Below are 27,375 nucleotides of genomic sequence, written 5' to 3' on the forward strand. Positions count from 1 at the left end.
GTGTGATTGACAGGAAGGAGGAACTGTGTGTTTGTTAGTGTTTGGAATCACAGTCTGATACTGGGTGTTTATTCTATAGAAGCAGGAGACAGATGCATTCTGGAGCAGTGGGTAGAGCCTGAAGGCCCCACTGGGATCTGTGAACATGTCCTGAATACTGACCTATTTACAAGTACACATGGACACAAGGGGGACGGACAGCCCGTCCCTGTGAGGACCTTTACACTAACACTGCTACTGTGTCTATATGTACATGTACACACTCTGTATATATGTACATGTACACACTCTGTTTATATGTACATGTACACACTCTGTATATATGTACATGTACACACTCTGTTTATATGTACATGTACACACTCTGTATATATATGTACATGTACACACTCTGTATATATGTTCATGTACACACTCTGTATATATGTGCATGTACACACTCGTTATATGTACATGTACACACTGTTTATATGTACATGTACACACTCTGTATATATATGTACATGTACACACTCTGTTTATATGTACATGTACACACTCTGTATATATGTACATGTACACACTCTGTATATATGTTCATGTACACACTCTGTATATATGTACATGTACACACTCTGTATACATGTACAGGTACACACTCTGTAATATGTTCATGTACACACTCTGTATATATATGTAAATGCACACACTCTGTTTATATGTACATGTACACACTCTGTATATATGTACAGGTACACACTCTGTATATATGTACATGTACACACTCTGTATATATGTACATGTACACACTCTGTATATATGTCCATATCCATTGAAAACAGTCTATGTGTGCTTCAGTGTGTGGCCTGTTGGTGCTAACCCTGTTGGTGCTAACCCTGTTGGTACTAACCCTGTTGGTACTAACCCTGTTGGTGCTAACCCTGTTGGTACTAACCCTGTTGGTACTAACCCTGTTGGTGCTAACCCTGTTGGTACTAACCCTGTTGGTACTAACCCTGTTGGTGCTAACCCTGTTGGTACTAACCCTGTTGGTACTAACCCTATGGAGGGGAACTGTTCCATCATCCTCTGTTTTAAATTCCTTCCTGGAAATGGTTTAACAGCGTTTACATTAGTTGTGTGTGTGTGGGTGTGTGTATGTTGTGTGTGTGTGTGTGTGTATGTGTGTGTGTGTGTGTGTCTCCAGGGAACAGAAGTTGTTTACTTGAACTAACGTTAGCGTTTGTGCTGGTGTGTGTGTTTGTTTGGGTTTGTGCCTGTAGGGTTAGAACATCCACAGTAGAACCTCCTCTGTTCAGATGACTGCCATGGTGCTAAAGGTCACACCACACACATATTTCATATGTGTGTGTGTGTGTGTGTGTGTGTGGTTTCATATGTGTGTGTGTGTGTGGTTTCATATGTTTGTGTGTGGTTTCATATGTGTGTGTTTGTGTGGTTTCATGTGTGGTGTGTGTGGTTTCATATGTGTGTGTTTGTGTGGTTTTATGTGTGTGTTTGTGTGGTTTCATATGTGTGTGTTTGTGTGGTTTCATGTTTGTGTTTGTGTGGTTTCATATGTGTGTGTGTGTGGTTTTATGTGTGTGTTTGTGTGGTTTCATATGTGTGTGTTTGTGTGGTTTCATGTGTGTGTTTGTGGTTTCATATGTGTGTGTGGTTTTATATGTGTGTTTGTGTGGTTTCATATATGTGTTTTGTGTGGTTTCATATGTGTGTTTTGTGTGGTTTCATATGTGTGTTTTGTGTGGTTTTATATGTGTGTGTTGTGTGGTTTGATATGTGTGGTTTGTGTGGTTTGATATGTGTGTGTTTGTGTGGTTTCATATGTGTGTTTGTGTGGTTTCATATGTGTGTTTTTGTGTGGTTTTATATGTGTGTGTTTGTGTGGTTTCATATGTGTGTTTGTGTGGTTTCATATGTGTGTGTTTGTGTGGTTTCATATGTGTGTGTTTGTGTGGTTTCATATGTGGTTTTTGTGGTTTCATATGTGTGTTTTGTGTGGTTTCATATGTGTGTTTTTTGTGGGTTTTATATGTGTGTTTGTGTGGTTTTATATGTGTGTTTGTGTGTGTTTCATATGTGTGTGTTTGTGTGGTTTCATATGTTGTGTGTTTGTGTGGTTTCATATGTGTGTGTTTGTGTGGTTTCATATGTTTGTGTTTTGTGTGGTTTCATATTGTGTGTTTGTGTGGTTTCATATGTGTGTTTTTGTGTGGTTTCATATGTGTGTTTTGTGTGGTTTTATATGTGTGTTTGTGTGGTTTCATATGTGTGTGTTTGTGTGGTTTCATATGTTTGTGTTTGTGTGGTTTCATATGTGTGTGTTTGTGTGGTTTCATGTGTGTTTGTGTGGTTTCATATGTGTGTGTTTGTGTGGTTTCATATGTATGTGTTTGTGTGGTTTCATATGTGTGTGTTTGTGTGGTTTCATGTGTGTTTGTGTGGTTTCATATGTGTGTGTTTGTATGGTTTCATATGTTTGTGTTTGTGTGGTTTCATATGTGTGTGTTTGTGTGGTTTCATGTGTGTTTGTGTGGTTTCATATGTGTGTGTTTGTGTGGTTTCATATGTGTGTGTTTGTCTGGTTTCATATGTGTGTGTTTGTGTGGTTTCATGTGTGTGTTTGTGTGGTTTCATATGTGTGTGTTTGTGTGGTTTCATGAGTGTTTGTGTGGTTTCATAGTGTGTGTTTGTGTGGTTTCATGTGTGTTTGTGTGGTTTCATATGTGTGTGTTTGTGGTTTCATATGTGTGTTTTTGTGTGGTTTCATATGTGTGTGTTTGTCTGGTTTCATATGTGGCTGTTTGTGTGGTTTTTTATGTGTGTTTGTGTGGTTTCATATGTGTGTGTTTGTGTGGTTTCATATGTGTGTTTGTGTGGTTTTTTATGTGTGTGTTTGTGTGGTTTCATATGTGTGTGTTTGTGTGGTTTTATGTGTGTGTTTGTGTGGTTTCATGTGTGTGTTTGTGTGGTTTTATGTGTGGTTTGTGTGGTTTCATATGTGTGTATGTGTGGTTTCATATGTGTGTTTTTGTGTGGTTTTATATGTGTGTTTGTGTGGTTTCATATGTGTGTGTTTGTGTGGTTTCATATGTGTGTGTTTGTGTGGTTTCATATGTGTGTGTTTGTCTGGTTTCCAATGTGTGTTTTTGTGTGGTTTATGTGTGTGTTTGTGTGGTTTCATGTGTGTGTTTGTCTGGTTTCATATGTGTGTTTTTGTGTGGTTTTATGTGTGTGTTTGTGTGGTTTCATATATGTGTGTGTATGTGTGGTTTCATATGTGTGTTTGTGTGGTTTCATATGTGTGTGTTTGTGTGGTTTCATGTGTGTTTTTGTGTGGTTTCATATGTGTGTGTTTGTGTGGTTTCATATGTGTGTGTTTGTGTGGTTTCATATGTGTGTGTTTGTGTGGTTTCATATTTGTGTTTTGTGGGTTTCATGTGTGTGTTTGTCTGGTTTCATATGTGTGTTTTGTGTGGTTTTATGTGTGTGTTTGTGTGGTTTCATATGTGTGTGTTTGTGTGGTTTGATATGTGTGTGTTTGTGTGGTTTCATATGTGTGTGTTTGTGTGGTTTTATATGTGTGTGTTTGTGTGGTTTCATATGTGTGTGTTTGTGTGGTTGGATATGTGTGTGTTTGTGTGGTTTGAGAACCATCAAGGCCATGGTTCTCGACCGGAAAAAGGTGGTCTGCCCTTTCCCCGTTCGGTGGGGAGTCTCTGCCCCAAGTGGAGGAGTTTAAGTATCTCGGGGTCTTGTTCACAGTGAGGGAAGGATGGAGCGTGAGATTGACAGACGGGTCGGTGCAGCGTCTGCAGTGATGCAGTCGCTGTACCGGTCGGTTGTGGTGAAGAAGGAGCTGAGCTGAGAGGCGAAGCTCTCGATTTACCGGTCAGTCTACGTTCCTACCCTCACCTATGGTCATGAGCTTTGGGTCATGACCGAAAGGACAAGATCCCGGATACAAGCGGTCCAAATGAGTTTCCTCCGCAGGGTGGCTGGGCGCACCCTTAGGGATAGGGGGAGGAGCTCAGTCACCAGGGAGGAGCTCGGAGTAGAGCCGCTGCTCCTCCGCGTCGAGAGGGGCCAGCTGAGGTGGATCAGGCATCTGTTTCGGATGCCTCCTGGACGCCTCCCAGGGGAGGTGTTCCGGGCATGTCCCACCGGGAGGAGACCTCGGGGAAGACCCAGGACACGCTGGAGAGACTATGTCTCTCGGCTGGCCTGGGAACGCCTCGGGATCCCCCCGGAAGAGCTGGAGGAGGAGTCTGAGGAGAGGGAAGTCTGGGCATCCCTGCTTAGACTGTTACCCCCGCGACCGGCCCCGGATAAGCGGAAGAGAATGGATGGATGGATGGATGTGTGGTTTGATATGTGTGTGTTTGTGTGGTTTGATATGTGTGTGTTTGTGTGGTTTGATATGTGTGGTTTGTGTGGTTTCATATGTGTGTGTATGTGTGGTTTCCTTTCCATTTCAGCCTTTCTGCCACCAGATGGACAGATGTTCTATCGTAGACGTCCTTGAATTCATGTAAAAACAGTCGTGTGGACCTGCAGTTTTACACCAGTGGGTCATAGTTCACACTAAAGGTCTGACTTATTCAAGGTTTGGTTAAAAACATGTGCAAAGTGATCTACTAACAGGACGTGCTGAGGGTTCCATCTGTCAAATAGACTAAAGTGGTCCAGCTTTGTCCTGAAGAATCTGAAATCTGGGCGTTTGTGACAGAACCCACACCAGTACTGGAGGAGTAGATGGAAATATGGATGTGTGTGTAGTGGAATGTGTGTGACCAAACCTGAACCTGAACCTGAACCTGAACCTAAACCTGGTTCCAGTGGCTGATTCTGCATCTGTACTGATCTGGCCTGAAAGGCAGGTTTGAACTGGAACAGCTCCGCCCTAAACTGGCTGAGGAGTAGGGCTGTGTATTGGCAAGAATCTGGTGATACGGTACAAATCACAATATTAGGACCACAATACGATATGTCATGATATATCACGATACTGTTAACAAGGCAATATTTTGTTTGTTTTGTTTCTTCCTCTAGGATATTATTTCCTGGAAAACTTTAATAATACCAGAAATATGTGCAAATACTAAACACATTTTTATTTGATCACAACAGGATTTAATACTATATCACAAAACTTTCCTCTGTAAAAACGAAATTTTGTTTTAATGATAATCCTACTATAATGCACGTTCTGTGACCGGTGTCCCGTCCGTGTTCGATTGATGTTGCAGCACGGGAGGGCGTTTGCACACAATGCCGCTGTTGCACCACAGGAGGGCGTTTTAGCCACGGGTACAATGCCCCTAGTAATAAATAAATAAATACATAAAATGATGTTTACAGACATTACAGTTTCAGATCCTGCTCAAATGTTCATATTCTGTTAGTTGTGAAATGAATGTATAGTGTTCAGTCACTTAATCATCCAACATCATAACATTATTTTTGAGTGATCCCAACAAAGGAACTACCCTCGCTTCTTTCAGACGGTAAAAAATGCTTTAAGGATGATTGAAATAGCCAGTTTAACAAAACGGTGTTATCCATTAAAAAAATAAACTACATGCATGACCTGCAATATCACAGTACTGCCTTTTTAGTACAAACAACAGAGCAAAATACTCGTTTAAATAAATACCTAAAAATATTGATTAGTATTTTTTAATATCAATACAGTATCATAAAATGAAATATCACAATATATTGCACAACCGATATTTTCTTACCCCTACTGAGGGGCGGGGCTTAGGCCCAACCAAAGGGAATGCCCAACCAATCTGTTCTGATCACATCAACATTTATGGAACGACCCAAGAACAAATAATACAGACGTATGTTCTACCCACAATGCACTGGAGAACTTCTATGAACTAATACAGATGTATGTTCTACCCACAATGCACCAGGAGAACTTCTACATGAACTAATACAGACGTATGTTCTACCCACAGTCCACCTGGAGAACTTCTACATGAACTAATACAGATGTATGTTCTACCCACAATGCACCAGGAGAGCTTCTACATGAACTAATACAGACGTGTGTTCTACCCACAATGCACCTGGAGAACTTCCACATGAACTAATACAGATGTATGTTCTATCCACAATGAACCTGGAGAACTTCTACATGAACTAATACAGACATATGTTCTACCCACAATGCACCTGGAGAACTTGTAGATGTTCTAGGTGCTGATGTGGGTCCAGTCCCAGTTCCTCCATGGGTTCCTGTTCTTCTGGGTCATTCCAGTCTCTGTTCCGTTAGTGCTGGTGGATCCCACAGCAGTTTATACAGTGGACTGTCTCCATGACAACCAGTAGGACACACTAACCCCTCCTTTAAACAGGACCGTCTCCCAGACTGTGACCTGTTGGCATTAGTTCAGGTTCATTTGAGTTGATCAGCTGTGACAGATCAATAGGACAGACATGTTCTAGTGTCAACAAACACATGTGAGTCTGATAGTTTTGGATCTCATTAACTGAGGTTCATAGTACATCAGAACTGTGTGTGTGTGTGTGTGTGTGTGTGTGTGTGTGTGTGTGTGTGTGTGTGAGAATCTCTGCTCATGTGCTCTTTGTGTCTTTTTTTTATTTCAGTTACTTAGACAGCCTAGACCGGATCGGAGCATCGGACTACCAACCCACAGAGCAGGACATCCTGAGGACCAGAGTGAAGACCACAGGCATCGTGGAGACACACTTTACCTTCAAAAACCTCCACTTCAGGTCAGGGGTCACAGTGGGGTCACAGTGCTGTTCCTGTCAGCAGCTCTGCCCCTCCCAGTCCCTCTGCTCCTCCCTCCCAGTCCCTCTGCCCCTCCCAGTCCCTCTGCTCCTCCCTCCCAGTCCTTCTGCCCCTCCCAGTCCCTCTGCTCATTGGTCTTCTCCTCCTGTCTCCACTTCAGTTAATTTAATTAGACGCTTTCACCAAGTGTCTACATTTCTGATGGTCCGCCTCTGAAATGAGACAGAATTAGATTAAAGGAAGGAACAGTGGGAACCATGACAGAGAGGAGGGAGGGGCATTCTGGGATTGGAGGAGGAGAGGGAGGAGAAATGACACAAGAATGGGGAGGGGGCTTCTCACCTCTGATTTATCAAATTACCATATTACTGCCTATATTCATATACATATATACATAAATGCTCATATATATATATAATATATATATATATATATATATATATATACACACACAGGGTGGGGAAGCAAAATTTAATATTTTGAGGCAGGGATTGAAAGACAGTGTATGACCAATTAGTTTACTGAAAGTCATGAGAATTTATTTGCCACAAGAAAATGTCCATAATAGAAAATGTTTTTATTCTATGTGTCCTCCTTCTTTCTCAATAACTGCCTTCACACGCTTCCTGAAACTTGCGCAAGTGTTCCTCAAATATTGGGGTGACAACTTCTCCCATTCTTCTTTAATAGTATCCTCCAGACTTTCTGGTAATAGTTTTGCTCATAGTCATTCTCTTCTTTCCATTATAAACAGTCTTTATGGACACTCCAACTATTTTGAAATCTCCTTTGGTGTGACGAGTGCATTCAGCAAATCACACACTCTTTGACGTTTGCTTTCCTGATTACTCATATGGGCAAAAGTTTGTGAAAAGGTATGGATAATAGTGTTAGGTATGATTATGACATCAGTATATGTTTGGGTTCAAAACAACTGACGTAGTGTCTGCTGAGAAAAAACAACAAATGTTCATTGTACATTTTGCTTCCCCACCCTGTATATATATATATTTACACACACACATGAATAATGGATATACTAATAGTCACAAAGCAGAGGTTCTTCACCTCTAGACTCCCAGTTGTTTTTCGGGGTGAATCTGCTGTTCCACTCCACATCTGATGTTTGTTTTACTTTTACTTTTCCATCTTCCTTGTACACAAAATGCATTCCTTAGTATATGTTTAAATACGGTCACTTTAAACACAATGAAGTGTTGTGTTGAATGATGTTCTGCAGGGGTCGTTTCCAGTGGAGTGGGCGGGACACAGGCTCTTTTCCCTGAATCTTATCGGCTTTTCCTGGCAGTGCTTTAGCATGTGGGAGGAGGGGACCCAGTGTTCCTGGACTGGGTGGAGCCCATCAGCCCACCTTCACATCCGGCACTTACATGACCCGGTTCCTTTCACTGGACCCAGACCTTTACAAAGTTAGCCCTAGAACACATCCTGTTCCTCTAGTCAGTCTGTCCATGGTTGGTCTGTGGATTATTTCTTAGCAGGCTAATAGGAGGCTTTGGCTTCTGCTGAGTGGGCTATTGGTGACAGTTAGCATAGGTTAGCTACATTAGCTTCTGTTAGCTTTAATTCTGTGTTTACATACCGTCTGTCAGCCTGTTCATAGTGTGTTATATATACTGATCTTATCAAACACAGTTGTATGTATTCATATTAGAAAAGTGTGTTAGTCATATTGATTATTTCCTTCCAATGGTTCCGTCAACTAGGTCGGATATTTGAGACCTTTAGTGGTTGAAGCTGATGGGTTAGAAACAGCTGTTTGACTTTGACCAGGTCTATATAGTGGTGACTGGGTCTGAGCATCTGCAACTGCAGTTAGTTAGTTAGTTATAGTAATATAGTGATCTGATATGATATAATACAATATAATATATGAATATATAAAATTCCCACACTTTATACTTCATGAATCTTTTAAATATGTTAAATCATTTTCTGTATGTATTCTGTCTGTGCCCCCCCCCCCCCCCCAGGCTGTTCGATGTGGGAGGTCAGAGGTCAGAGAGGAAGAAGTGGATCCACTGTTTCGAGGACGTCACAGCCATCATCTTCTGCGTGGCACTCAGCGGATACGACCAGGTTCTGCATGAGGACGAGACCACGGTAAGAGCAAATGGTCCATGTGGATGTGGGCTGTACCCCCCCCCCCCCACCACCACCACCACCACCACCCACCCCACCACACACACACACACACACATAAATGACCTGTCCAGTCACTGAAGGCTCTGCTCTGGGCTGGAACAGGGTTCTTCTTTGTCCATCCATAGGTTTCCTGTGTTCATGTGTTCTTCTATCTGCTCCAGCCAAAGCAGATGCTCCGTTTCAAATACATGAGGTGTACATGTGGTCGTCCAGGACCTGTTCCACTGCCTTAAACTGTACATTTGGGCCAAATATGGACCTGTTTCACATATTCAAGTTCTGGGTTTAATGAACTCACAGGTGTTTACTGTTATATACTGGACATAACGAAGTGAGGACGAGTCAAATGAGAACCAAACCTGGGTTTCTACAGCCTGTTTTGCACATTGTAAACCCCCCCCATCAGACTGAAAACTGGGTGTTTCCTCTGACAAAGGCCACACAACCACCACGTGCCTGGAAAAGATGCTGCTGCTGCTGCGACGCCTAAAAGCAAATAAGCTGATTTGAATTCATAGTGCTCACCGCTATTTATAATCCTGACGTGGATCCGCAGAGAATTCCAGGATGGAACTAGTGTTCAGCAGCTGCTCTATTTATGCAGATGTCATACCCCCCCCCTCTGAGCTGGGAGCTCCAGAGGAACGTCAGATGAGCAGAGGCAGTATCCATCACAGCCCCCACCCCCCACATACAAGCCCCACATACACAGACATTTAAGAGGTGCACAGAGTTTCTGTTGTTGTTCTTTAATAATTGATCGCGACTGCTGCGTATGTGGGTCCAAATATAGGCCAGTGTTTAGGATCAATGCATGTGCAGTTGGAAACACTGTGGACCGACTGCACCTGCATCAGAAACTGGAACCACAGGGTGTGTAGAACACAACAACAACACAAAACACACACATGGACTCACTAATGCATTAAACCAGGACTACAGGTGTACAGGGGTCCAGGACTACAGGGGTACAGGGATACAAAAGTACAGGGGTACAAGAGTACACGAGTTCAGGGGTACAGGACTACAAGGGTACAGGACTACGGGGTACAAGGATACAGGACTACAGGGGTACAAGAGTACAGGGGTACGAGGGTACAGGACTGCAGGGGTACAAGAGTACAGGGGTACGAGGATACAGGACTACAGGGGTACAAAAGTACAGGGGTACGAGGGTATAGGACTGCAGGGGTACAAGGGTACAGGGGTACGAGGATACAGGACTACAGGGGTACAAGAGTACAGGGGTACGAGGGTATAGGACTGCAGGGGTACAAGGGTACAGGGGTACGAGGATACAGGACTACAGGGGTACAAGAGTACAGGGGTACGAGGATACAGGACTGCAGGGGTACAAGGGTACAGGGGTACAGAACTACAGGACAACAGGGGTACAAGGGTCTTCTCCAACTCCGCCCTCTTTTCCAAATATGGGCACTTCCCACTCGAGATGAGTGTTTCCTGAATTCATTCAAAAACACAATAATATTTACAGATTTGATAAAAACCAAACAGTGGTGTGACAGCCTCACGCTAACGGTGTCAACTTCATGTATTTGTGTTGTTTTACAGGTGAAAAAAGTACAATTACATGATGAGTTTGTTTACACCTGAAAAGAAAAAAGAATAACATCAACAACCGAAAATTAAAATGGCACAAAGAAAAATAAGGACAATTTAGTAACAGACATAATCATGTTAAAATGACCCATAATTCTCATCATAAACTTCAGGTTCAATTTTTGTGGAATCTGAACCTGTATTTTTTTGTGCTGAAGATGACAGATTCAGAGTCCGAATATTTGAACATAGAAACGGCCTCATGCTAACGGTGTCCCCTCTGTGTATTTGTGTGTATTTATTCTGGCAGGTGTTCATTACGGTGCATTCGTGCTCACATATACACACACATCTCATACCAAACACTACTTCCTGTCTGCTGTTCCCTTCCTTCAGTTCATCAGCTGTCTCTCCGTGTGTCTTTTTTTTCTGCCTCTTGTCAAATCAAAGTCACACGTGCACAAACACACCTTCTCTGGCGGACAGGAAGTCCCGCCCTCCTGCTAAAACGTTCTCTCCAGCGCTAAAACCATGTTTGCGTGTATGTATGTTGTGTTTTTGTTTTGTTTTTGGGGGGGGGTTCCCACGTGTGGACTGGGATGTAGCCATGTCCCCTCATTTGCTGTTCCTGCTCTTAAGCTCCGCCCTGCAGCATCTCTGGCTCCTTCCACTCCTCCTGTCACTCTCGCCACCGACTGTCTCCTCTCTAACCAATCAGCAGTCAGATCCTCTGCAGATGCTCCGCCCACAGACAGGTATGAACCCTCCTGATAGGTCTATGTGTAGTCAGCAGAAGTTGAGAGCAGTGTCTCTTTTGGTGTGTGTGTGTGTGTGTGTGCGTGTGTGTGCGTGCGTGCGTGTGGACTTTACCTCCATCTGTTTTTTCTTAAATCTGTTTTACCTCCTTCCTCTCTTCTGATTGGTTGTTGAATCCGTTCTTTCGTCCTTTGTCTAAAGAGAACCTGCTTTCAACTCGATCCGTTCTTTGGTGTTCAATCTAAATTCCTGATTGTAGTCTTGGTTTTTCTTCACTTGGCTCTTTGTTTGAAGGGTTTCGGTTCATTGATATTTTAAAGTTCAACCTAAATGTGTTTTTGTGCGTTCATCAGAAAATGCACTAGTGAATTATTTATCCTCCTCAGACCCAGCTATGGGTTTTCTGTCCACATTTGTGGACAAGAGTTTCACAACTTTAACCAAAAAAAGAAAACTGTCCACCACAAAGGACATTCCATAAAAATGTTAAAAAACTGCATCTGAAAAACTGTTGCCTCATGATGTTTCCAATATAGGCACTTATTGAATAAAAACAAAAGAAGCTGGTACTGTGCTGACATTTCCTGGGTCTGAGGAGGTTATGGTGGACCCATGAGCTCCTGAAAGGGAAAAGTGAAGAAACACTCAGTCTGATTGGATTTTTTTATTCTTTTAGTGGTACTTTTCCTGCTTTTCTTTCCATCTGATTGGATTTGTTATCTTTTAGTGGTACTTTTCCTGCTTTTCTTTCCATCTGATTGGATTTGTTATTCTTTTAGTGGTACTTTTCCTGCTTTCTTTCCACTAACCTCAGTCTTTGCTCATATTTGGTTCCCTGTAGAGCTGCCACTGTCAGCTGTTATCATTTAGACACAGATGTCAAACAGAATAAACATGTACAGAACCTTTAATGTGCACTTTTCACACTCACTTAGTCCTTCTACACCTCAGACTGTATTGCACTGTTGTTGAAAATAGTCATTATATAAACTCCTGCTCGTACTTCTGCAGTATTTAATACAGTCAAAGGTTAGGGTTAAGAAATAAGTAATAAATAATACAGTCAAAGGTTAGGGTTAAGAAATAAAAATGAATGAATAAATAAATAAATAAATAAATAAAAAGTCAAAGGTTAGGGTTAAGAAATAAAAATGAATGAATGAATGAATGAATAAATAAATAAATAAAAATAAGTCAAAGGTTAGGGTTAAGAAAATAAATAAAAAAACAGTCCAAGGTTAGGGTTAAGAAAAATAAATAAAAAATACAGTCCAAGGTTAGGGTTAAGAAAAAAATGAATGAATGAATAAATAAATAATACAGTCAAAGGTTAGGGTTAAGAAATAAATAAATAATGCAGTCCAAGGTTAGGGTTAAGAAAAAAATTACTAAATGAATAGTCCAGTCTAGGGTTAGGGTTGAGAAAGAAAGAAAGAAATAGTCCAGTCTAGGATTAGGGTTAGAAAAAATAAATAATAGATAAATAGATAATATAGATAGATAGATAGATAGATAGATAGATAGATAGATAGATAGATAGATAGATAGATAGATAGATAGATAGAGAGATAGATAGATAGATAGATAGATAGATAGATAGATAGATAGATAGTTAGTTAGTTAGTTAGTTAGTTAGTTAGTCCAGTCAAGGGTTGGGGTTCAGTTTTAGTTTGTCCAACATTAGGAGTTCAAAGTGCATGGCTTTGTTCAAGCTGCTTTACTAATAACTGCTGTTATGACACACACACACACACACACACACACACACACAACACTCAACAGCAAAGTGGTTTGTTCACAGAAAGGAGGAACTCTTCACTGCTTCCTGGTTTTTTTTTGTTTTTTTTTTCTAAATCCCTCTGTGTGTTGTGTGTATTGTGTGTAGTGTTATTGTGTGTGTTGTGTGTGTTTTGTGTATAGTGTGTATGTGTGTGTGTGTGTTTTGTGTATAGTGTGTATGTGTGTGTGTTTTGTGTATAGTGTGTATATGTGTGTGTGTTTTGTGTATAGTGTGTGTTGTGTGTATAGTTTATTGTTTGTGTTGTGTGTATAGTGTGTATTGTGTGTGTATTGTATGGTAGTGTGTGTTGTGTGTATTGTGTATTGTATATTGTATGTATCATGTGTGTGTTGTGTGTGGTTGTGCTATAGTGTGTATAGTATGTATAGTGTGTGTATTGTGTGGTGGTTGTGCTGTAGGTGGACCCACTCTTCCTCCTTCAGACTCACTGTGGTTCTGCTGTTTCAGTCCATGCACTGGTTCTGCTGTTTCAGTCCATGCACTGGTTCTGCTGTTTCAGTCTGTTCATGGTTCTGGTGTCACTGAGGGTCCAGTTGGACTTTCTTCAGTCCTCTGCTCCTCTACAGCCACAACATTGTGTAACACTAGTGTTAGCATAGAAATGCTGTTAGCTAACATCAGTAAATATGTGGCTCCTATCACAACACAGACTCCAACACAAACTTTATATTCACACAGAGAGCAAAGGGTTAAGAAAAATAAATAGATAATACAGTCAAAGGTTAGGGTTAAGAAAAAAAATAAATAAATAAAAATGTGAGAAAAATGAACATGACAAACAAGTGGTTTTATTCTACAGTAGAACCAGATCAAAAAACAAAAAGTATAAAAATACAATGGATCTGTATGATGTATATATAGATATATATATATATATATATATATATATAGATATATATATATATAATATATGTGTGTGTGTGGTGGTATATATATATAATTATATATATGTGTGTGTGTGGTGTATGTATATATATATATATATATATATAGATATATATATAATATATATAAGGCCTGTAACAGTACACAAAATTTTCGGTTCAGTATGTTTTCGGTTTTGAAAGCCACGGGTCCGTTTTTTTTCGGTTCGGTACGGGAAGAAAGAAAACCCCTCAAAATGTCTTTAACACATTTATGAATTTTTGAAAATTTTTCCCCCAATTTTTGGACACAATAGAATATAGAAAAACAGGAATAATATGTTTCTGCTGCTATAAATCAAATAGAAAATAAAATCAATTATTAATATTACTACATGTATTTTAAACATTAGTATTGCACTTTTCTCTGTCATGTAGTTTTGAACAAACAAAATCTAATCACAGTTCTATCAGTTCACATTCTGTATAAAAATACCAAAAAAATTCCACATGAAGTGCAACATTAACAAGAGGACAAACTGGTATTCTGTTGAAACAAACTAAAGAGCAACTTTGACAACAAAAAATTAACCAAAATATTTATTTTAGGACAGAGAACCAACTGTTTAGGACACTTTGTGTACATGCGTGCGCGCATGCAGGGTGCAATTTGTCGGGGGGATGTTTTTGGGGTTTTTTTTTTTGGTCGGAGCCGGGGGGTGGGGGGGGGGGGTCCATAACTAACGTAACTAACACTGGCGTGAAACGAAAGTGAAACTTTATACTTTAAATGTCCAACTCCAGGTCTATTCCTCTGCTATACAGCGTGTGTCAGAGAGAGAGAGACAGACAGACAGACAGAGCTAGTAGAAGTGTTTTAGAACTACCGTAGTTCCTAGGGGCCAAACAACGTCCGTCTTATTAACGTCTCTTTCCTCGTGTTGTCTTTCACCTGAACCTGAACTGATCCCAAAGGGATTGTATTGATGGTGGAGGGTCTTCAGTCTCTTCCTTCCAGGTTCACATCATATTTGTTGGGGGTTTTTTAACCTTATATCAGCTGCTATTTCGTATTTCGGGTCGAGTGCGCCTCCTTCCATATGTCCGTGTGGAACTTGCGCGGATTTAAAGTCCTCATCAAACAATGTCTTTTCGTTTTTCTTTTCTCTCATACTGTGCCGTTTCGGTACAGCTGTGAACCGAACCGAACAGGTGTGTACCGAAACGGTTTGGTACAGGCCTAATATACATATCTATATATATCTATATCTATATATCTATATCTATCTCTCTATATATCTTCTATATATGTATATATATTATATATATATATATATATATATATATATATATACACATATAATATACATATATATAAATATATATATATATAAATACTATGAAAGTCTATCTAAACTCTAAGTCAAAGCACATCTGTAAACCTGTGTCCCCAGTCTGCAGTGAGTGTGTCTGTAAATGAGTGGGTCGACCTTTAGCTTCATCAGCTAATTGTGGTGGGCATGTCCTGGTTACTTCCTGTTTTTGATGCGTCCGTCTGTACCATGTGACCTCTCCAAACGTTGTCTCACACAGAACCGCATGCACGAGTCTCTGAAGCTCTTCGACTCCATCTGCAACAACAAGTGGTTCAAGGACACGTCCATCATCCTGTTCCTGAACAAGAAGGACCTGTTCGAGAACAAGATCATCAAGTCACCGCTGTCCATCTGCTTCCCGAGTACACGGGTACATGTTCTGATGTTCTACTAATGTTCTACTGGAATCTGTGGAAGAACCAGAGTTAGACCAGGAGTAGAAAGACAAAACAGAACCAGAACCAGGAAAAGACAGACGCAGTTGTTTGCAGCAGACAAAAAAAAAAGGAGAAAAAAAAACAGTCAAACAATGAATGAAATGTAAGAAAGAGGAGTGAGAGAGTGAGAAAAACAGACAAAGTGAGTCTGTGGGAAAATGAGCAGAAAGAGGCTGAAACAGTGAGAAAAAAAAAGAGCCAATTAGGATTCGGAGCCTGGTTCCTCTGCACCCCCCTAACCTCCCTCTCCTTTTCATCACCAGACACCCCCCCCCCCGTCTGTTGTGATGAAGTCGTGTCTGAGCCTGTACTGAGGCTCAGAACCAGAACCGCCTCAGATCGGACTCATTCTAAACTAATGAAAGCTCTGCACTCACAGCAGGAGTTAACACCAGAAATGAACCACAGCACATTTAACACTGGTGAACATAACCAGAGCAGATTTAACACTGGTGTACAGTTCATCAGTCTGAGTAACACCCCCAGTGTTAATCCGGTTCCGTTCCAGAGCAGAACCACCTTTTCACTCTGTGTGAAACTAGTCCCTGTTTCATTCAGTACGTTTAGTAACAGTAAGCTCCGCCCACCACAGCGTGACCTGAGCAGGAAGTGTGCTGGGCGAGTAGGTCAAAGGTCAAGAAGGTCAAGGTCAGGGTTTCACAAATACCAGGAGGAAAGTGTTGAGGTGTAGAAAGAAACAGGAACAGTCGCACTGACAGAAATGAAAAAAAAAAAAGGTCCAAATATTGTGTTGAAGTTCTGAAGCCTTGACTTAACCCTAACCCCAGTCCTAACCCTAGTCCCAGTCCTAACCCCAGTCCTAACCCTAGTCCCAGTCCTAACCCTAACCATAACCCTGACTGTCTCTGTCTGTCCCCTGTAGGTCCGGACACGTATCTGGAGGGAATCGCCTTCTTAAGTCTCAGTATGAGAGCAAGAACAAGTCTCCAAACAAGAGGTCTACTCCCATGTGACCTGCGCCACCGACACCAACAACATCCAGTTTGTGTTTGACGCCGTCACCGATGTCATCATAGCCAAAACCTGCGGGGTGTGGCCTGTACTGACACCGCCGTTTGACGTTAGGGGCGTTCGACCCGTTTTAGGCTGTGGGCTGCGTCCATGTCTTCGTCTCCTAACGTTCCCACTCACAGCGTCACGCCTTCATGGGTCCGTCCGTTGGAACCTTTTTACATTCAGAATCAGTGAACTTTGGAGTGACGTTCACAGCAGTGCCCGTCACCGACAAATGCCTGTTGAATGTCACGCTCACCAACGGGACGTTTGTGACACTGATCCGTTCATGTCCACTGTCTCATACTGTGTCCACAGGGTTTGAATATACAGATTTGGTCCAAGCACTGGTTCTAAATGTGTCCTGCTGGTCTGATCTGCTGTCTCTGCTGGTTCTGATCCGCTGTCTCTGCTGGTTCTGACCGCTGGTTCTGTCCGCTGTCTCTGCTGGTTCTGGTCCGCTGTCTCTGCTGGTTCTGGTCCGCTGTCTCTGCTGGTTCTGATCCGCTGTCTCTGCTGGTTCTGGTCCGCTGTCTCTGCTGGTTCTGTCCGCTGTCTCTGCTGGTTCTGGTCCCTCCGCTGTCTGTGCTGGTCCCGCTGTCTCTGCTGGTTCTGTCCGCTGTCTCTGCTGGTTCTGATCGCTGTCTGTGCTGGTTCTGATCCGCTGTCTCTGCTGGTTCTGTCCGCTGTCTCTGCTGGTTCTGTCCGCTGCCTCTGCTGGTTCTGTCCGCTGTCTCTGCTGGTTCTGATCCGCTGTCTGTGCTGGTTCTGGTCCGCTGTCTCTGCTGGTTCTGTCCGCTGCTCGTAACACACTGAGCTTCGACAGAATCGGCACCAATACAGGAGCTGCGTGGGGTCACATGACCATCCCACTGGTCACTAGGGAGGCACATATCCGACAATACCGATGCTGGGGCCATCCGATACTGTAGCTGATTTAGAGCAGAGGTTTCAACAGGGGGGGTGGGTTGAGCACATGCGGGGGGGGGGCAAGGGACATTGTCATGTGTGTGTGTGTGTGTGTGTGCGTCAGCAACTACTGTGGTACGTTACAACAGTCTGAATTACCCCCCAAACAATATGCCCTCCCCCCACATCATGGATTGAGGTCTGTGAGCAAGGAGGGGCATATTGTTTGGCATAGGGACTCCCCACCCCCACCCCACCCCGGTTGCAAATTTCAGGGGTCAACCCCCTTCATCCCATTAATTTTTGAATTCTGTTCGTCATGACGGAGCCTGTTTTGCAATAATTTAAGGGCAGGGATCGGTCTGAGGGATCAGTTGCTTTTCCAGATCCAGCTCAAATGTTGATACCGGGGCTGATATCTGAGCCTAGTATCGGACCGGTGCGTCCTTCTGTTCCGTCCAGATGAGTTTAGACGTCATTCTTTGGGATGTTTATCAATTTGACAGATCATGGACAAGTTCGGAAAGGCCTGGTTTAGTGTAAAAGTGCCGTATCAGATCCATTAATATAAAGACTATGAAGGTGAAGGGGACGCCACTGTCCCAGTCTGTGTCCATCATCTGTTCATGTGGACGTCATGTCCACACTGGGGTTGTTTTCACCGCTTTTAATGCTGTTTTCTGAACTGAAAGACAAGGTTTGGGTGAGACAGACAGGTGAGACACCTGTGGGACAGATGTGGTCCACGCTGCAGTTTCACTGTTTCTTTGTTTTTTCTATAAACTGAAATAAAATCATCATTTGAATGGATGAACCTTGGTGCAAATACTGATGGAATTCAACAAGGACCCAGAAAACTTCATGTCTGTCCAACTGACCAGTGTCCATCTGTCCTTTAATGAGGTCCAGGGGGACGGTGGATGGACCAGACCTCAGCTCTGTACTGGTCCATATGTCATTTGTCTTCAGGTGTCCGTTCAAAGGGGACAGATGAAGCCCAGGGTGGACACTGTGACGGGGACATGTGGGCAAAGACGGGGACAATATGTGTGTTAGTGTAAACAGAGCATCAGCTGCAGTCAAAGCTTCAGTCTGTTCATTGTGTTTGATCCATTCAACAGCTGTAAAAATCAAACAGGATGATCTCCAGTTTCCAAGAAGCAAAGTGAATCAAGTTGATAAGAATAAAAAAAAAGAAAAGAAAACAAGTGCCTTTTTTACAAATGAATGTCCTGTTTGACCAGCACGCTATCAGGTCCATATTCTGCACCGACCCGGTGTCAGGTTCTCAGTTCAGACGACTTTTATCTTTAAACATCCTTTTTTCTGAAACCCAAACTGTGCTGATCACAGAAAAGGCCCCGGGTGACGTCTTTGAAAGGGAACATCCCATAATATCAGTTTAATACGTTTATAATCTGAGCCTAAAATGAGTCACGTGTGACTGAGTGCATGTTCACATGAACAGGTTCAGTTGGACCGAATCTGATTTACATGACGTCTACCCTTTTTTCTGTTCATATGTGACTATTTATGCAAAAAAAATGTCTGTCTTAAAAATCTGCTGCCGTTGCTCTGAATCCAGGCAGAAGGCAGAGCTCCGCCCCCTTTCAGGTTAGATTTCCAGGCTGTCGAATCTGTGTCCGTTATTAAAGCCCTGGAAATGAAGACGCATCTGTGGAAGCAGACGGTGATGCAGACTGCAGATGAAAGTGGTCCGGGTCAGATTTAGGACCACATATGAAAGTGGTCTGAATATTTTCTTAATTAATCATATTTTAAAGAAAAATCCAAATGTATTTCAACTTTAGCCTAATTTTGATAAATCAACCCAGTGTTGAACCAGTGTTAAACCAGTGTAGATACTTGTTTCCTTCGGACTCCATTAGAGTCATTTTGAGGCCAGGCTGCACTTACAGGAGCTGCTGTCTAATGTACACTCAACCCCCCCCCCCTCAAACAGTGTTTGATGGTGGGGGGGGGGGGGGGGTGCCTGTCCTGGATCTGAAGCCTCAGAGCGTCCACAGCGTCCAGCCGTAGATGGACGGAGCTGCACAAACAAAAGGCTGATAACATGTCCAGTATGTTCCAGTACGTTAGCAAAGCTCCAGTTGACACCGAGATGAAAGGAAGGAGCCCTGGGGGGGGGGGCAGTGTGTGTGCGTGGGGGGGGCTTTGTCTGTCACCATCTTTCATGGCTGTGTGACCTGAGGCGGTGGACGGAACAGGACAGATCCACGGCTCTGCTGTAGCCACACCATCACAGCAGGCCCCGCCCACATCACACGCAGTCATGTATGTGTGTGTCCATGTGTTGTGTTTCCCTGTCTGTCCTCCTGTCTGTCTGTCCTCTGCTGTTCTATTGTATTAAACCTGTATTTCTTCATATATATAATAAACTCCTTCTGACTCCTTTAACTGCTGCTGTTCTTTTAATACTGTGTGTTTGGTTTTACTCTGAAGGTTTCTGCTCAGTCTGACCGGGTTTGTCTGCTTCTGTTCAAATATCAACACTGTCCTCTGCAGGTCCTCATTAGGTCCACAGCGTAAACACTGTCCTCTCCAGGTCCTCATTAGGTCTACAGTGTAAACACTGTCCTCTCCAGGTCCTCATTAGGTCCACAGTGTAAACACTGTCCTCTCCAGGTCCTCATTAGGTCTACAGTGTAAACACTGTCCTCTCCAGGTCCTCATTAGGTCCACAGTGTAAACACTGTCCTCTGACATTTGATCGGAGGTTTGACTTAATACTAAACTGAGCAGTGGTTAGTTTTAGGGTTAACCCTAACTCTAAAACTAAGAACAAGGAACTGATTTTTATTTACAGGTTTTCATTACTTTTCTATAAATATCTAAGTGTCTTTGTCTTTTCTGTCTCCATTCCTCCTCATTCTCTCCTCATTCCTCCTCATTTCATCATTTTTCCTCCATTCTTCTTCTCCGTCCTTCGGCAGAATCGCATGCACGAGTCCTTGATGCTGTTCGACTCGATCTGCAACAACAAGTTCTTCATCGACACCTCCATCATCCTCTTCCTCAACAAGAAGGATCTGTTTGCAGAGAAGATCAAGAAGTCTCCACTCAGCATCTGCTTCCCCGAATACACAGGTACAAAAAAAAAAAAACTACAAAAAAAAAAAGCAAACTAAAAAAAATACAAAAACAAAACAAAAAAATACAAAAAAAAAAAAAAATACAAAAAAACCCCACAAAATAAAACTACAGAAAAACTACACAAAAAACAGCCAAATCAGTCATTGTAGGAAGTCTGACAGGTGTGAAAAATGGGTTCAGCTTTAAGCACAGGTTCAGGTTTGGAACAGGTACCAGGACCCAATCGTCCCTGTGAACCACATGACCAAACCAAACTAATAAAGTGAATCCATGTGATGGTTTTGATTCCAAACAGAAGTAGATCTGCTGGACTAAGATGATCTGAGACAGGTTCAATATTACTGCTAAATAAATGCATGTGTGTGTAAAAAAAAACAAAAAAAAACAACAATATATATGTATATATATATATGTATGTGTGTGTGTGTGTATGTGTATATATATATATATATATATATATATATATATATATGCAAATAATGAGTGCAGGGTCAGATCTTGTTGGTTCAGACTAAAGGAAGTTCAACTGCAGCTCAACTCTTCAGAATAAAACTCCTGTATCTTCTTTTTGCTTTGAAATCAGAAGAGGCTGTTGGTTTAAATGTAGAATTTATATTTAGGGCTTTTTTTTTTTAGCTCCACTGACCCATTTCAAACATCTGTTAGAAAATCAGTCCAACTGTAATCAAATACTGTTACTGAGTAATTTAATTAGTTACGTATCTGAAAATATCATGTGAGAATTATTCTGATGAATAGAGGGATTTCATGCGTCACGCTGCTGTAAAATGATATCAGTGTGGTATCACCTGTGACCTTTGACCCTTCACATCGCTATATAGAAGTTAGTGTTAGAGGCCGTTCCAGTCGGACTCTGACCTCTGTCCTCCTTTCAACTTCACCACAGTCTGTCCTGGGTCTGACTATTATTAATAAAATAATATTAGTAATATAATATTCAGTTCCACAAATCAAAACCATCAAATTACTTGCAAACATCTGATGAACTTTAACCACACCAGTAAACTAGCCTTTAGCATTAGCTCAACAAACCCCACTCACCTGTGTTCATATATGGTCACTTCTTTGCTGATTCCTTGTTCTTTTCTGTCTCTAATTCTACTGTTTTTTTGGTTGAATGTTTGTGCTTCGTGTGTTTTTTAACCTAGCTTTCCTCTGATCATGTGACTGTGCGTCTTTTCCGTGCAGGACCAAACACCTACGAGGACGCGGCCGCTTACATCCAAGCACAGTTCGAGAGCAAGAACCGCTCTCCAAATAAGGAAATCTACTGTCACATGACCTGCGCCACAGATACAGGAAACATCCAGGTGGTGTTCGACGCTGTCACCGATATCATCATCGCCAACAATCTTCGAGGGTGTGGCTTGTACTGAGCACCCCGCCCCCACCCCTCCCTCCCTCCATTCTGTCCTGCCCCTCCCCATGTCCCCTCCCCCTCCTTTGCCTCCCCCCCCTTCCCTGTCCTTCTCCTCCTTTCCCCCGCCCCTTCCTGTTCCTTTGACACTGCTGTGGAAATGATGATGACGACGATGATGATTCTGCTGATTATTTAAAGAAAAAAGAAAGAAAAATGCAACTAGGTATATTAATAATGAGGATAATTTAAAAAAAATAGGCATACGTATATAAATATATATATAATGTTTTTAGTTCTTGTCTCTTCTCGCTCCAACTTTCTCCTCCTGATGTTTGAAACTCCGCCCCCTGCAGCCTTGGAACCTTCTAGAACAAAGTGGATGAAAGCCTGTGTACCTGCTCTGTTCGTTCTGTCTTTAACACATGGCTTCTGTTTCTGAAAACCACCGCTATTATTCCATGAGTGTCTGGAACGGACTTTATTCACCTTTGATTTGGGTCAGATTTCCTTTCTTTTCTTTGGCCTTAGTAGTGATTATGTTTTTAACGATTTTACAGAAATATGTGATAATGTTTATACACTGAAAAAAGGACAAACAGGTCAGCCAAACCCTCCGAACCTTCAAACCCTTCGAACCCTTCGAACCTTCGAGTCTTCGAACCCTTCGAGACCTGCTTGATTTGAACCTTTTGTTTACATGTGACATTTTGAAGCCGTCAGTCGTTTTTATTTCCTTTGTCTTCTTTTACTGCCTCACATCCCAGAGCTGGTTTTCATCGACAGGAAGTGAGGCTTCCAGACTGGCCTTAACCGTCGTCCAGCCAATAGGAGAGGGGTTAAAGGTGGTCCGGGGTGGGACTGGACTGTAGATCGCAGGTCCACGTTCTAACGTTCCTCACTGTTCTAACCTCTAGACCTACTAACATCCTCCATGTAAGGAACTCACTCCTGCTTTGATCATCTGATGGTTGATTAATTTATTCGTTTATTTATTGATTGATGGACTGATGGCCTGTCCTCCACACCTCTATCTGTCCCACGTCTCTTCTTCTCTCACTTCCGTCTTCTTCATCTTTTTCTTTGTCGGCCTTCGTTTGCATGGCGTCCTGCGGTCCTGATTTCAGGGGGCGGGGGAAGGGGGTCAGAGGTTGTCATAAAGGGGGGGCGGGGTCAGAGGGCCTCTCTCTTTTTCTTGCCAACCCTTCTCTTCTCTCCTCCTCCTCCTCTTCTTCCCCTCCTAAAGCTTGACACAGATAGCATGAGATACTCGAGCCTTTGTATAAATAGAACAGTTAATTCATAAAACTGAAAAAAAAAGCTTCACATACTGTAGTACTGTTCCAACATAATTTAACAAAAAAAAAAGTCGTTTTGATAAAAACTGCAAAAGATGCCTAACAAGACAGGAAAAAAAAAAAAAACAAAAAAAGGAAAGAGCTAACAGCGAGGACAACCGATGGAACTGCAAGAGCGAGCGCCCTGATTGGCTCCTGACCGGGATTGGGGCGGGGCCAATAAAAAAAAGTAGGCATGGAGAGTTTGGAATTCTTGCGGCAACTTGAGCCTGTTCAAACCAAACCACCGACTATTGGAGCAGATTCCAACGTGGGCGTGAACGCTGCGGTCGAATCCTGTCGACGTCTCCAAACCTTTCTGTGCTTTGTAGCTACACGACCGTTTTTTCTCTAGACGTCCCTTTTTTAAATAAATACAAAAGACGTTTTGCAAAAGGGTTCCAGTTTGACAGCGAGCCGATTCGGAACCGCCACCTCAGCCAGACCGACCCCGTGTTGTTGTAATGGTCTGAACTGCCCCCCCCCCCCCCTCCCCCCCCCCCTTAAAAACCCACTTCCTTTAACCGTTTTTTGCCTGTTTCCCTGCATTAGAGAAAAAAAAAAACCCGTGTCCTCCTCACTTTAGCCTGACTCAGAACGATTAAATATATTATAACGATATCTATTTTTTATTATTTCAGAAAACAAACCACTTTTTTCGGCGGGGGGGGGGGGGGAGAGCACGTTTTCTGGCTGCGTCCGCTAGTTAGGGACGCCGCATGTTCACACTACAACGCTGTAAAAAGTCCTGCTCCTTCCTCCTCTTTCTTCTTCTTCTTCTTCTTCTTCTGTCTCTTCAGTTGGACACACACTTACCAGGTCTACAATGAAAAGCACAGTTAGCACGTACACACACACACACTTATACACACACTTATACACACACACACACACTGAAGTAGATTTGGACATTTGTTATCTATTCATTCCTGATCTATGTTCCCCCCATCCATCTATCTATCATCTATCTATATCAACCTCTCTTTCTTGCCTTTTTGATTTCTAGTTTTTAAAAGACAAAACAAACTGTGTATAATGACATGATCTACCTGTTTTTGTTGGTATTCTGTTCCTGTTTTCCTTCATTCTTTCTTTTTTTTTTTACCTCCTCTGTTTCGTTCTTTACCCAGTGAATGCTTTTTTTCCGTGCAGCTTTTCTCTTTCTCTCTCTCTCTCTCTCTCTCTCTCTCTCTCTCTCTCTCTCTCTCTCCCTCTACTCCTCTTTAGTGAATGGTTGTTATTTCATGTGGGATGTCCGTGCTGGAAAAACCAATCGAATGTAGTGTTTACATTAAAAAGCCACTGTTTTCATGACTACAAAGAAAGTCCGTGTGTGTGTGTGTTTTAACTTTCGGTCTCCAAAAAAAAAAAAAAAAAAAAAACTGCTCCGACGTCCGTTCCTGTAGAACAGGCTGTCAAACTCATGTTAGTTCAGTTCCACATCCAGCCTAATATGGCATAAAGCGGGTCGGTCCAGTAAAATAATAAATTATAGGATAATAATAACTTTTGAGTGAAAAAATTTAAATTCCGTAATGAAATGTTTACATTTATGAATTGTACTTGAACAAAACATGAACAACCTATAAATTCTTAAGAAAAACCGCCAAGCACCCCGAATGGTGTGCATGTGTGGATCGACTGTTTCTGTTTAAATTCAACAGTTTCCAGGTTGTTCCATACAGAAGAAAGTTGAAGTTTGGTACCAGTCATGTGACAGCAGTTTGGACCTTTGTTCAGTATCACAGTAACAGACTGACTGGAACTAAAACACGACAAATATGATCCTAAACTGTTATTGAACGACATTTTACAACTGCAGTGATAGATACAGATAATAGCAGAGAATATTGGACTGATAATTGGACTGGACAGAACCTTTGAATATTCATGAACTGTTGAAGAATTAGTTCAACAGATTCACAGACTGAAAATCACTGATACAGAACTAATATTATTAAACTTAGTGCATTTACATATGAGTCCTTTTTAGGTTTCATTTTATATTGATTTGATATTGATATTCTTTTTTCTATCAGTGATATTGAACGTGAACAGTTCCATACAATACAGTTCTTAAACTAAATAATGAGTCTATTTGAAAAATGAGAGCTGAAAGTTGAATTTCTGACCCTGTTGGCTGTGACCTGGTCCAAATGCAGTGATTCTGCTGAAAAACACAGAAGCAGAGCTGAGGAGGACGAGCAGATGTTTAAAGAGTGAAACACAGACAGGATCGAAACCCAGAACCTGTGACTGAGATTTATGAGAACACATGAAACCTTTGGACCATCACTGGATCAAATGCAGTTGCTATAGCAACGTGAAGATTTCCAGTGGTGTCGTTGTCAGCTGTAAGACCTGGTCTGCTGAAGTCGGCTTTCAGAGGCTCTGGATCTCTGCAGTGTCTTGGGACGCTCCTCTGACCTTTGACCTCATTATATGAAGGAGTGCAAATAATAAGTACAGAAACTACAACACGTCTGGGACACGTGGAGTGGATGTGTCCGACACCGAGTTCAGCAGTGTGTCATTCCTGTTCTAAGGACCGTTTCATAGTCAACGCAACGGCACCCAGATGCAACGCAAACACAGACGCAAATGCAACACAAAGACAAATGCAGACGCAGGCGCAAACACAGATCCAAACATACTGGCTGCCATGATGCGTGCTTGCATCTCAAAATGTGTCGTCCATTTTTTTTAATATGCGACGCAGCAACACATGTAATTCCATACGTCACCAGCAGGAGCAATACGCCAGCGGTGTAGTTGAACTGAACATGTTGTGTTCACAGAAGAAGATGAACTCACTGTGAACTTGTGCAGCAGATTGTCCCAGCTGACACGTCCAGCGCCTCCTACTGTCAGAACACAGCGCTGGGTTGAACCGTGTTCACCAGGTAAAAGTCTGTTCAGTGAGTGGACATGAACCCGGTCCTGGTCCTGGTCCTGGTCCTGGTCCAACCACCACAGGCTCCAGGATGATCCACACTGGGACACCTTCTGCATCTCAGATGATGATCTGCAGTTGAATGAGCTCCTGCTGTTTACAGAGGCCGCAGCAGACAGCGCCATCTGCTGGATTCACTGAGCAGCGCATTAACAGAAAACAGAAGTGTGGAACTGGTCCAAAGAGGATCAGTCCAGTCCATCCACTCTGTGGACCATCAGCATGTTCATCACACCAATGAAGGAGCGAAAACAGAGTCAGACCCAAATGTTTTCAGAGGCATTTAAGGTGTTTTAAGCATTAATTCAGGCTTTTTTTTGATGGCCTCTGATGGTCTAAAAGTAAGACGTGAAAACATCCAATTTGGACTGGATCTGGAACATGGTTTTAAAGGGTTTATTAAACTGCTGAGGTATTAAAACGGGTTTTAAGAGGTATTTAAAGGGTTTATAGATAAAACGATACAATGATTGATAGAACGATAGATAGAACGATGGAACGACAGATAGATAGATAGATAGATATAGATAGATAGATAGATAGATAGATAGATAGATGATAGATAGATAGATAGATAGATAGATAGATAGATAGATCGCTTTCTATCATTCTATCTGTCTTCTATCTATCGCTCTCTCTCTCTCTCGTACAGACAGACTCATAGATCACACACACACCAGTAGTATATTTATAGCACCGCAGCATCAGTCTGTCTGTTGCTAGGAGACCAGGCAGCTCAGAATCCTCTGACATCAGCCATGCCGTTTGACTTTGTTTACAAAAATGAGCCTGTTCAGTGTGTGTGTGTGTGTGTGTGTGTGTGTGTGTGACTATCACTGTCACACACACACACACACACACACACAGTGCAGTATCATGTGGACCTGAACACCTCTGCTGACACTAACCACAGACACACGCTCTGAAAACAGATGCAGGAAA

General features: G+C 42.2%; 1 protein-coding gene and 1 pseudogene across 1 annotated transcript; one reads left to right on the plus strand and one right to left on the minus strand.

The window, feature by feature from the left end:
* The window catches only part of LOC115421684 (CCR4-NOT transcription complex subunit 1-like), a 969,367-nt pseudogene that overhangs the window by 12,775 nt on the left and 929,217 nt on the right, over positions 1-27,375 (minus strand).
* Positions 6,217-22,350, plus strand: LOC115420587 (guanine nucleotide-binding protein G(o) subunit alpha-like). Its single transcript, XM_030135946.1, has 5 exons — positions 6,217-6,338; positions 6,622-6,750; positions 8,764-8,893; positions 20,606-20,759; positions 21,975-22,350. The coding sequence occupies exons 1-5, from the start codon at positions 6,217-6,219 to the stop codon at positions 22,160-22,162; spliced, it is 723 nt and encodes a 240-aa protein (XP_029991806.1). The 3' UTR covers positions 22,163-22,350.

This window comes from Sphaeramia orbicularis, chromosome 6 (assembly GCF_902148855.1).
Source record: "Sphaeramia orbicularis chromosome 6, fSphaOr1.1, whole genome shotgun sequence".
In the NCBI taxonomy this organism is placed as follows: Eukaryota; Metazoa; Chordata; class Actinopteri; order Kurtiformes; family Apogonidae; genus Sphaeramia; species Sphaeramia orbicularis.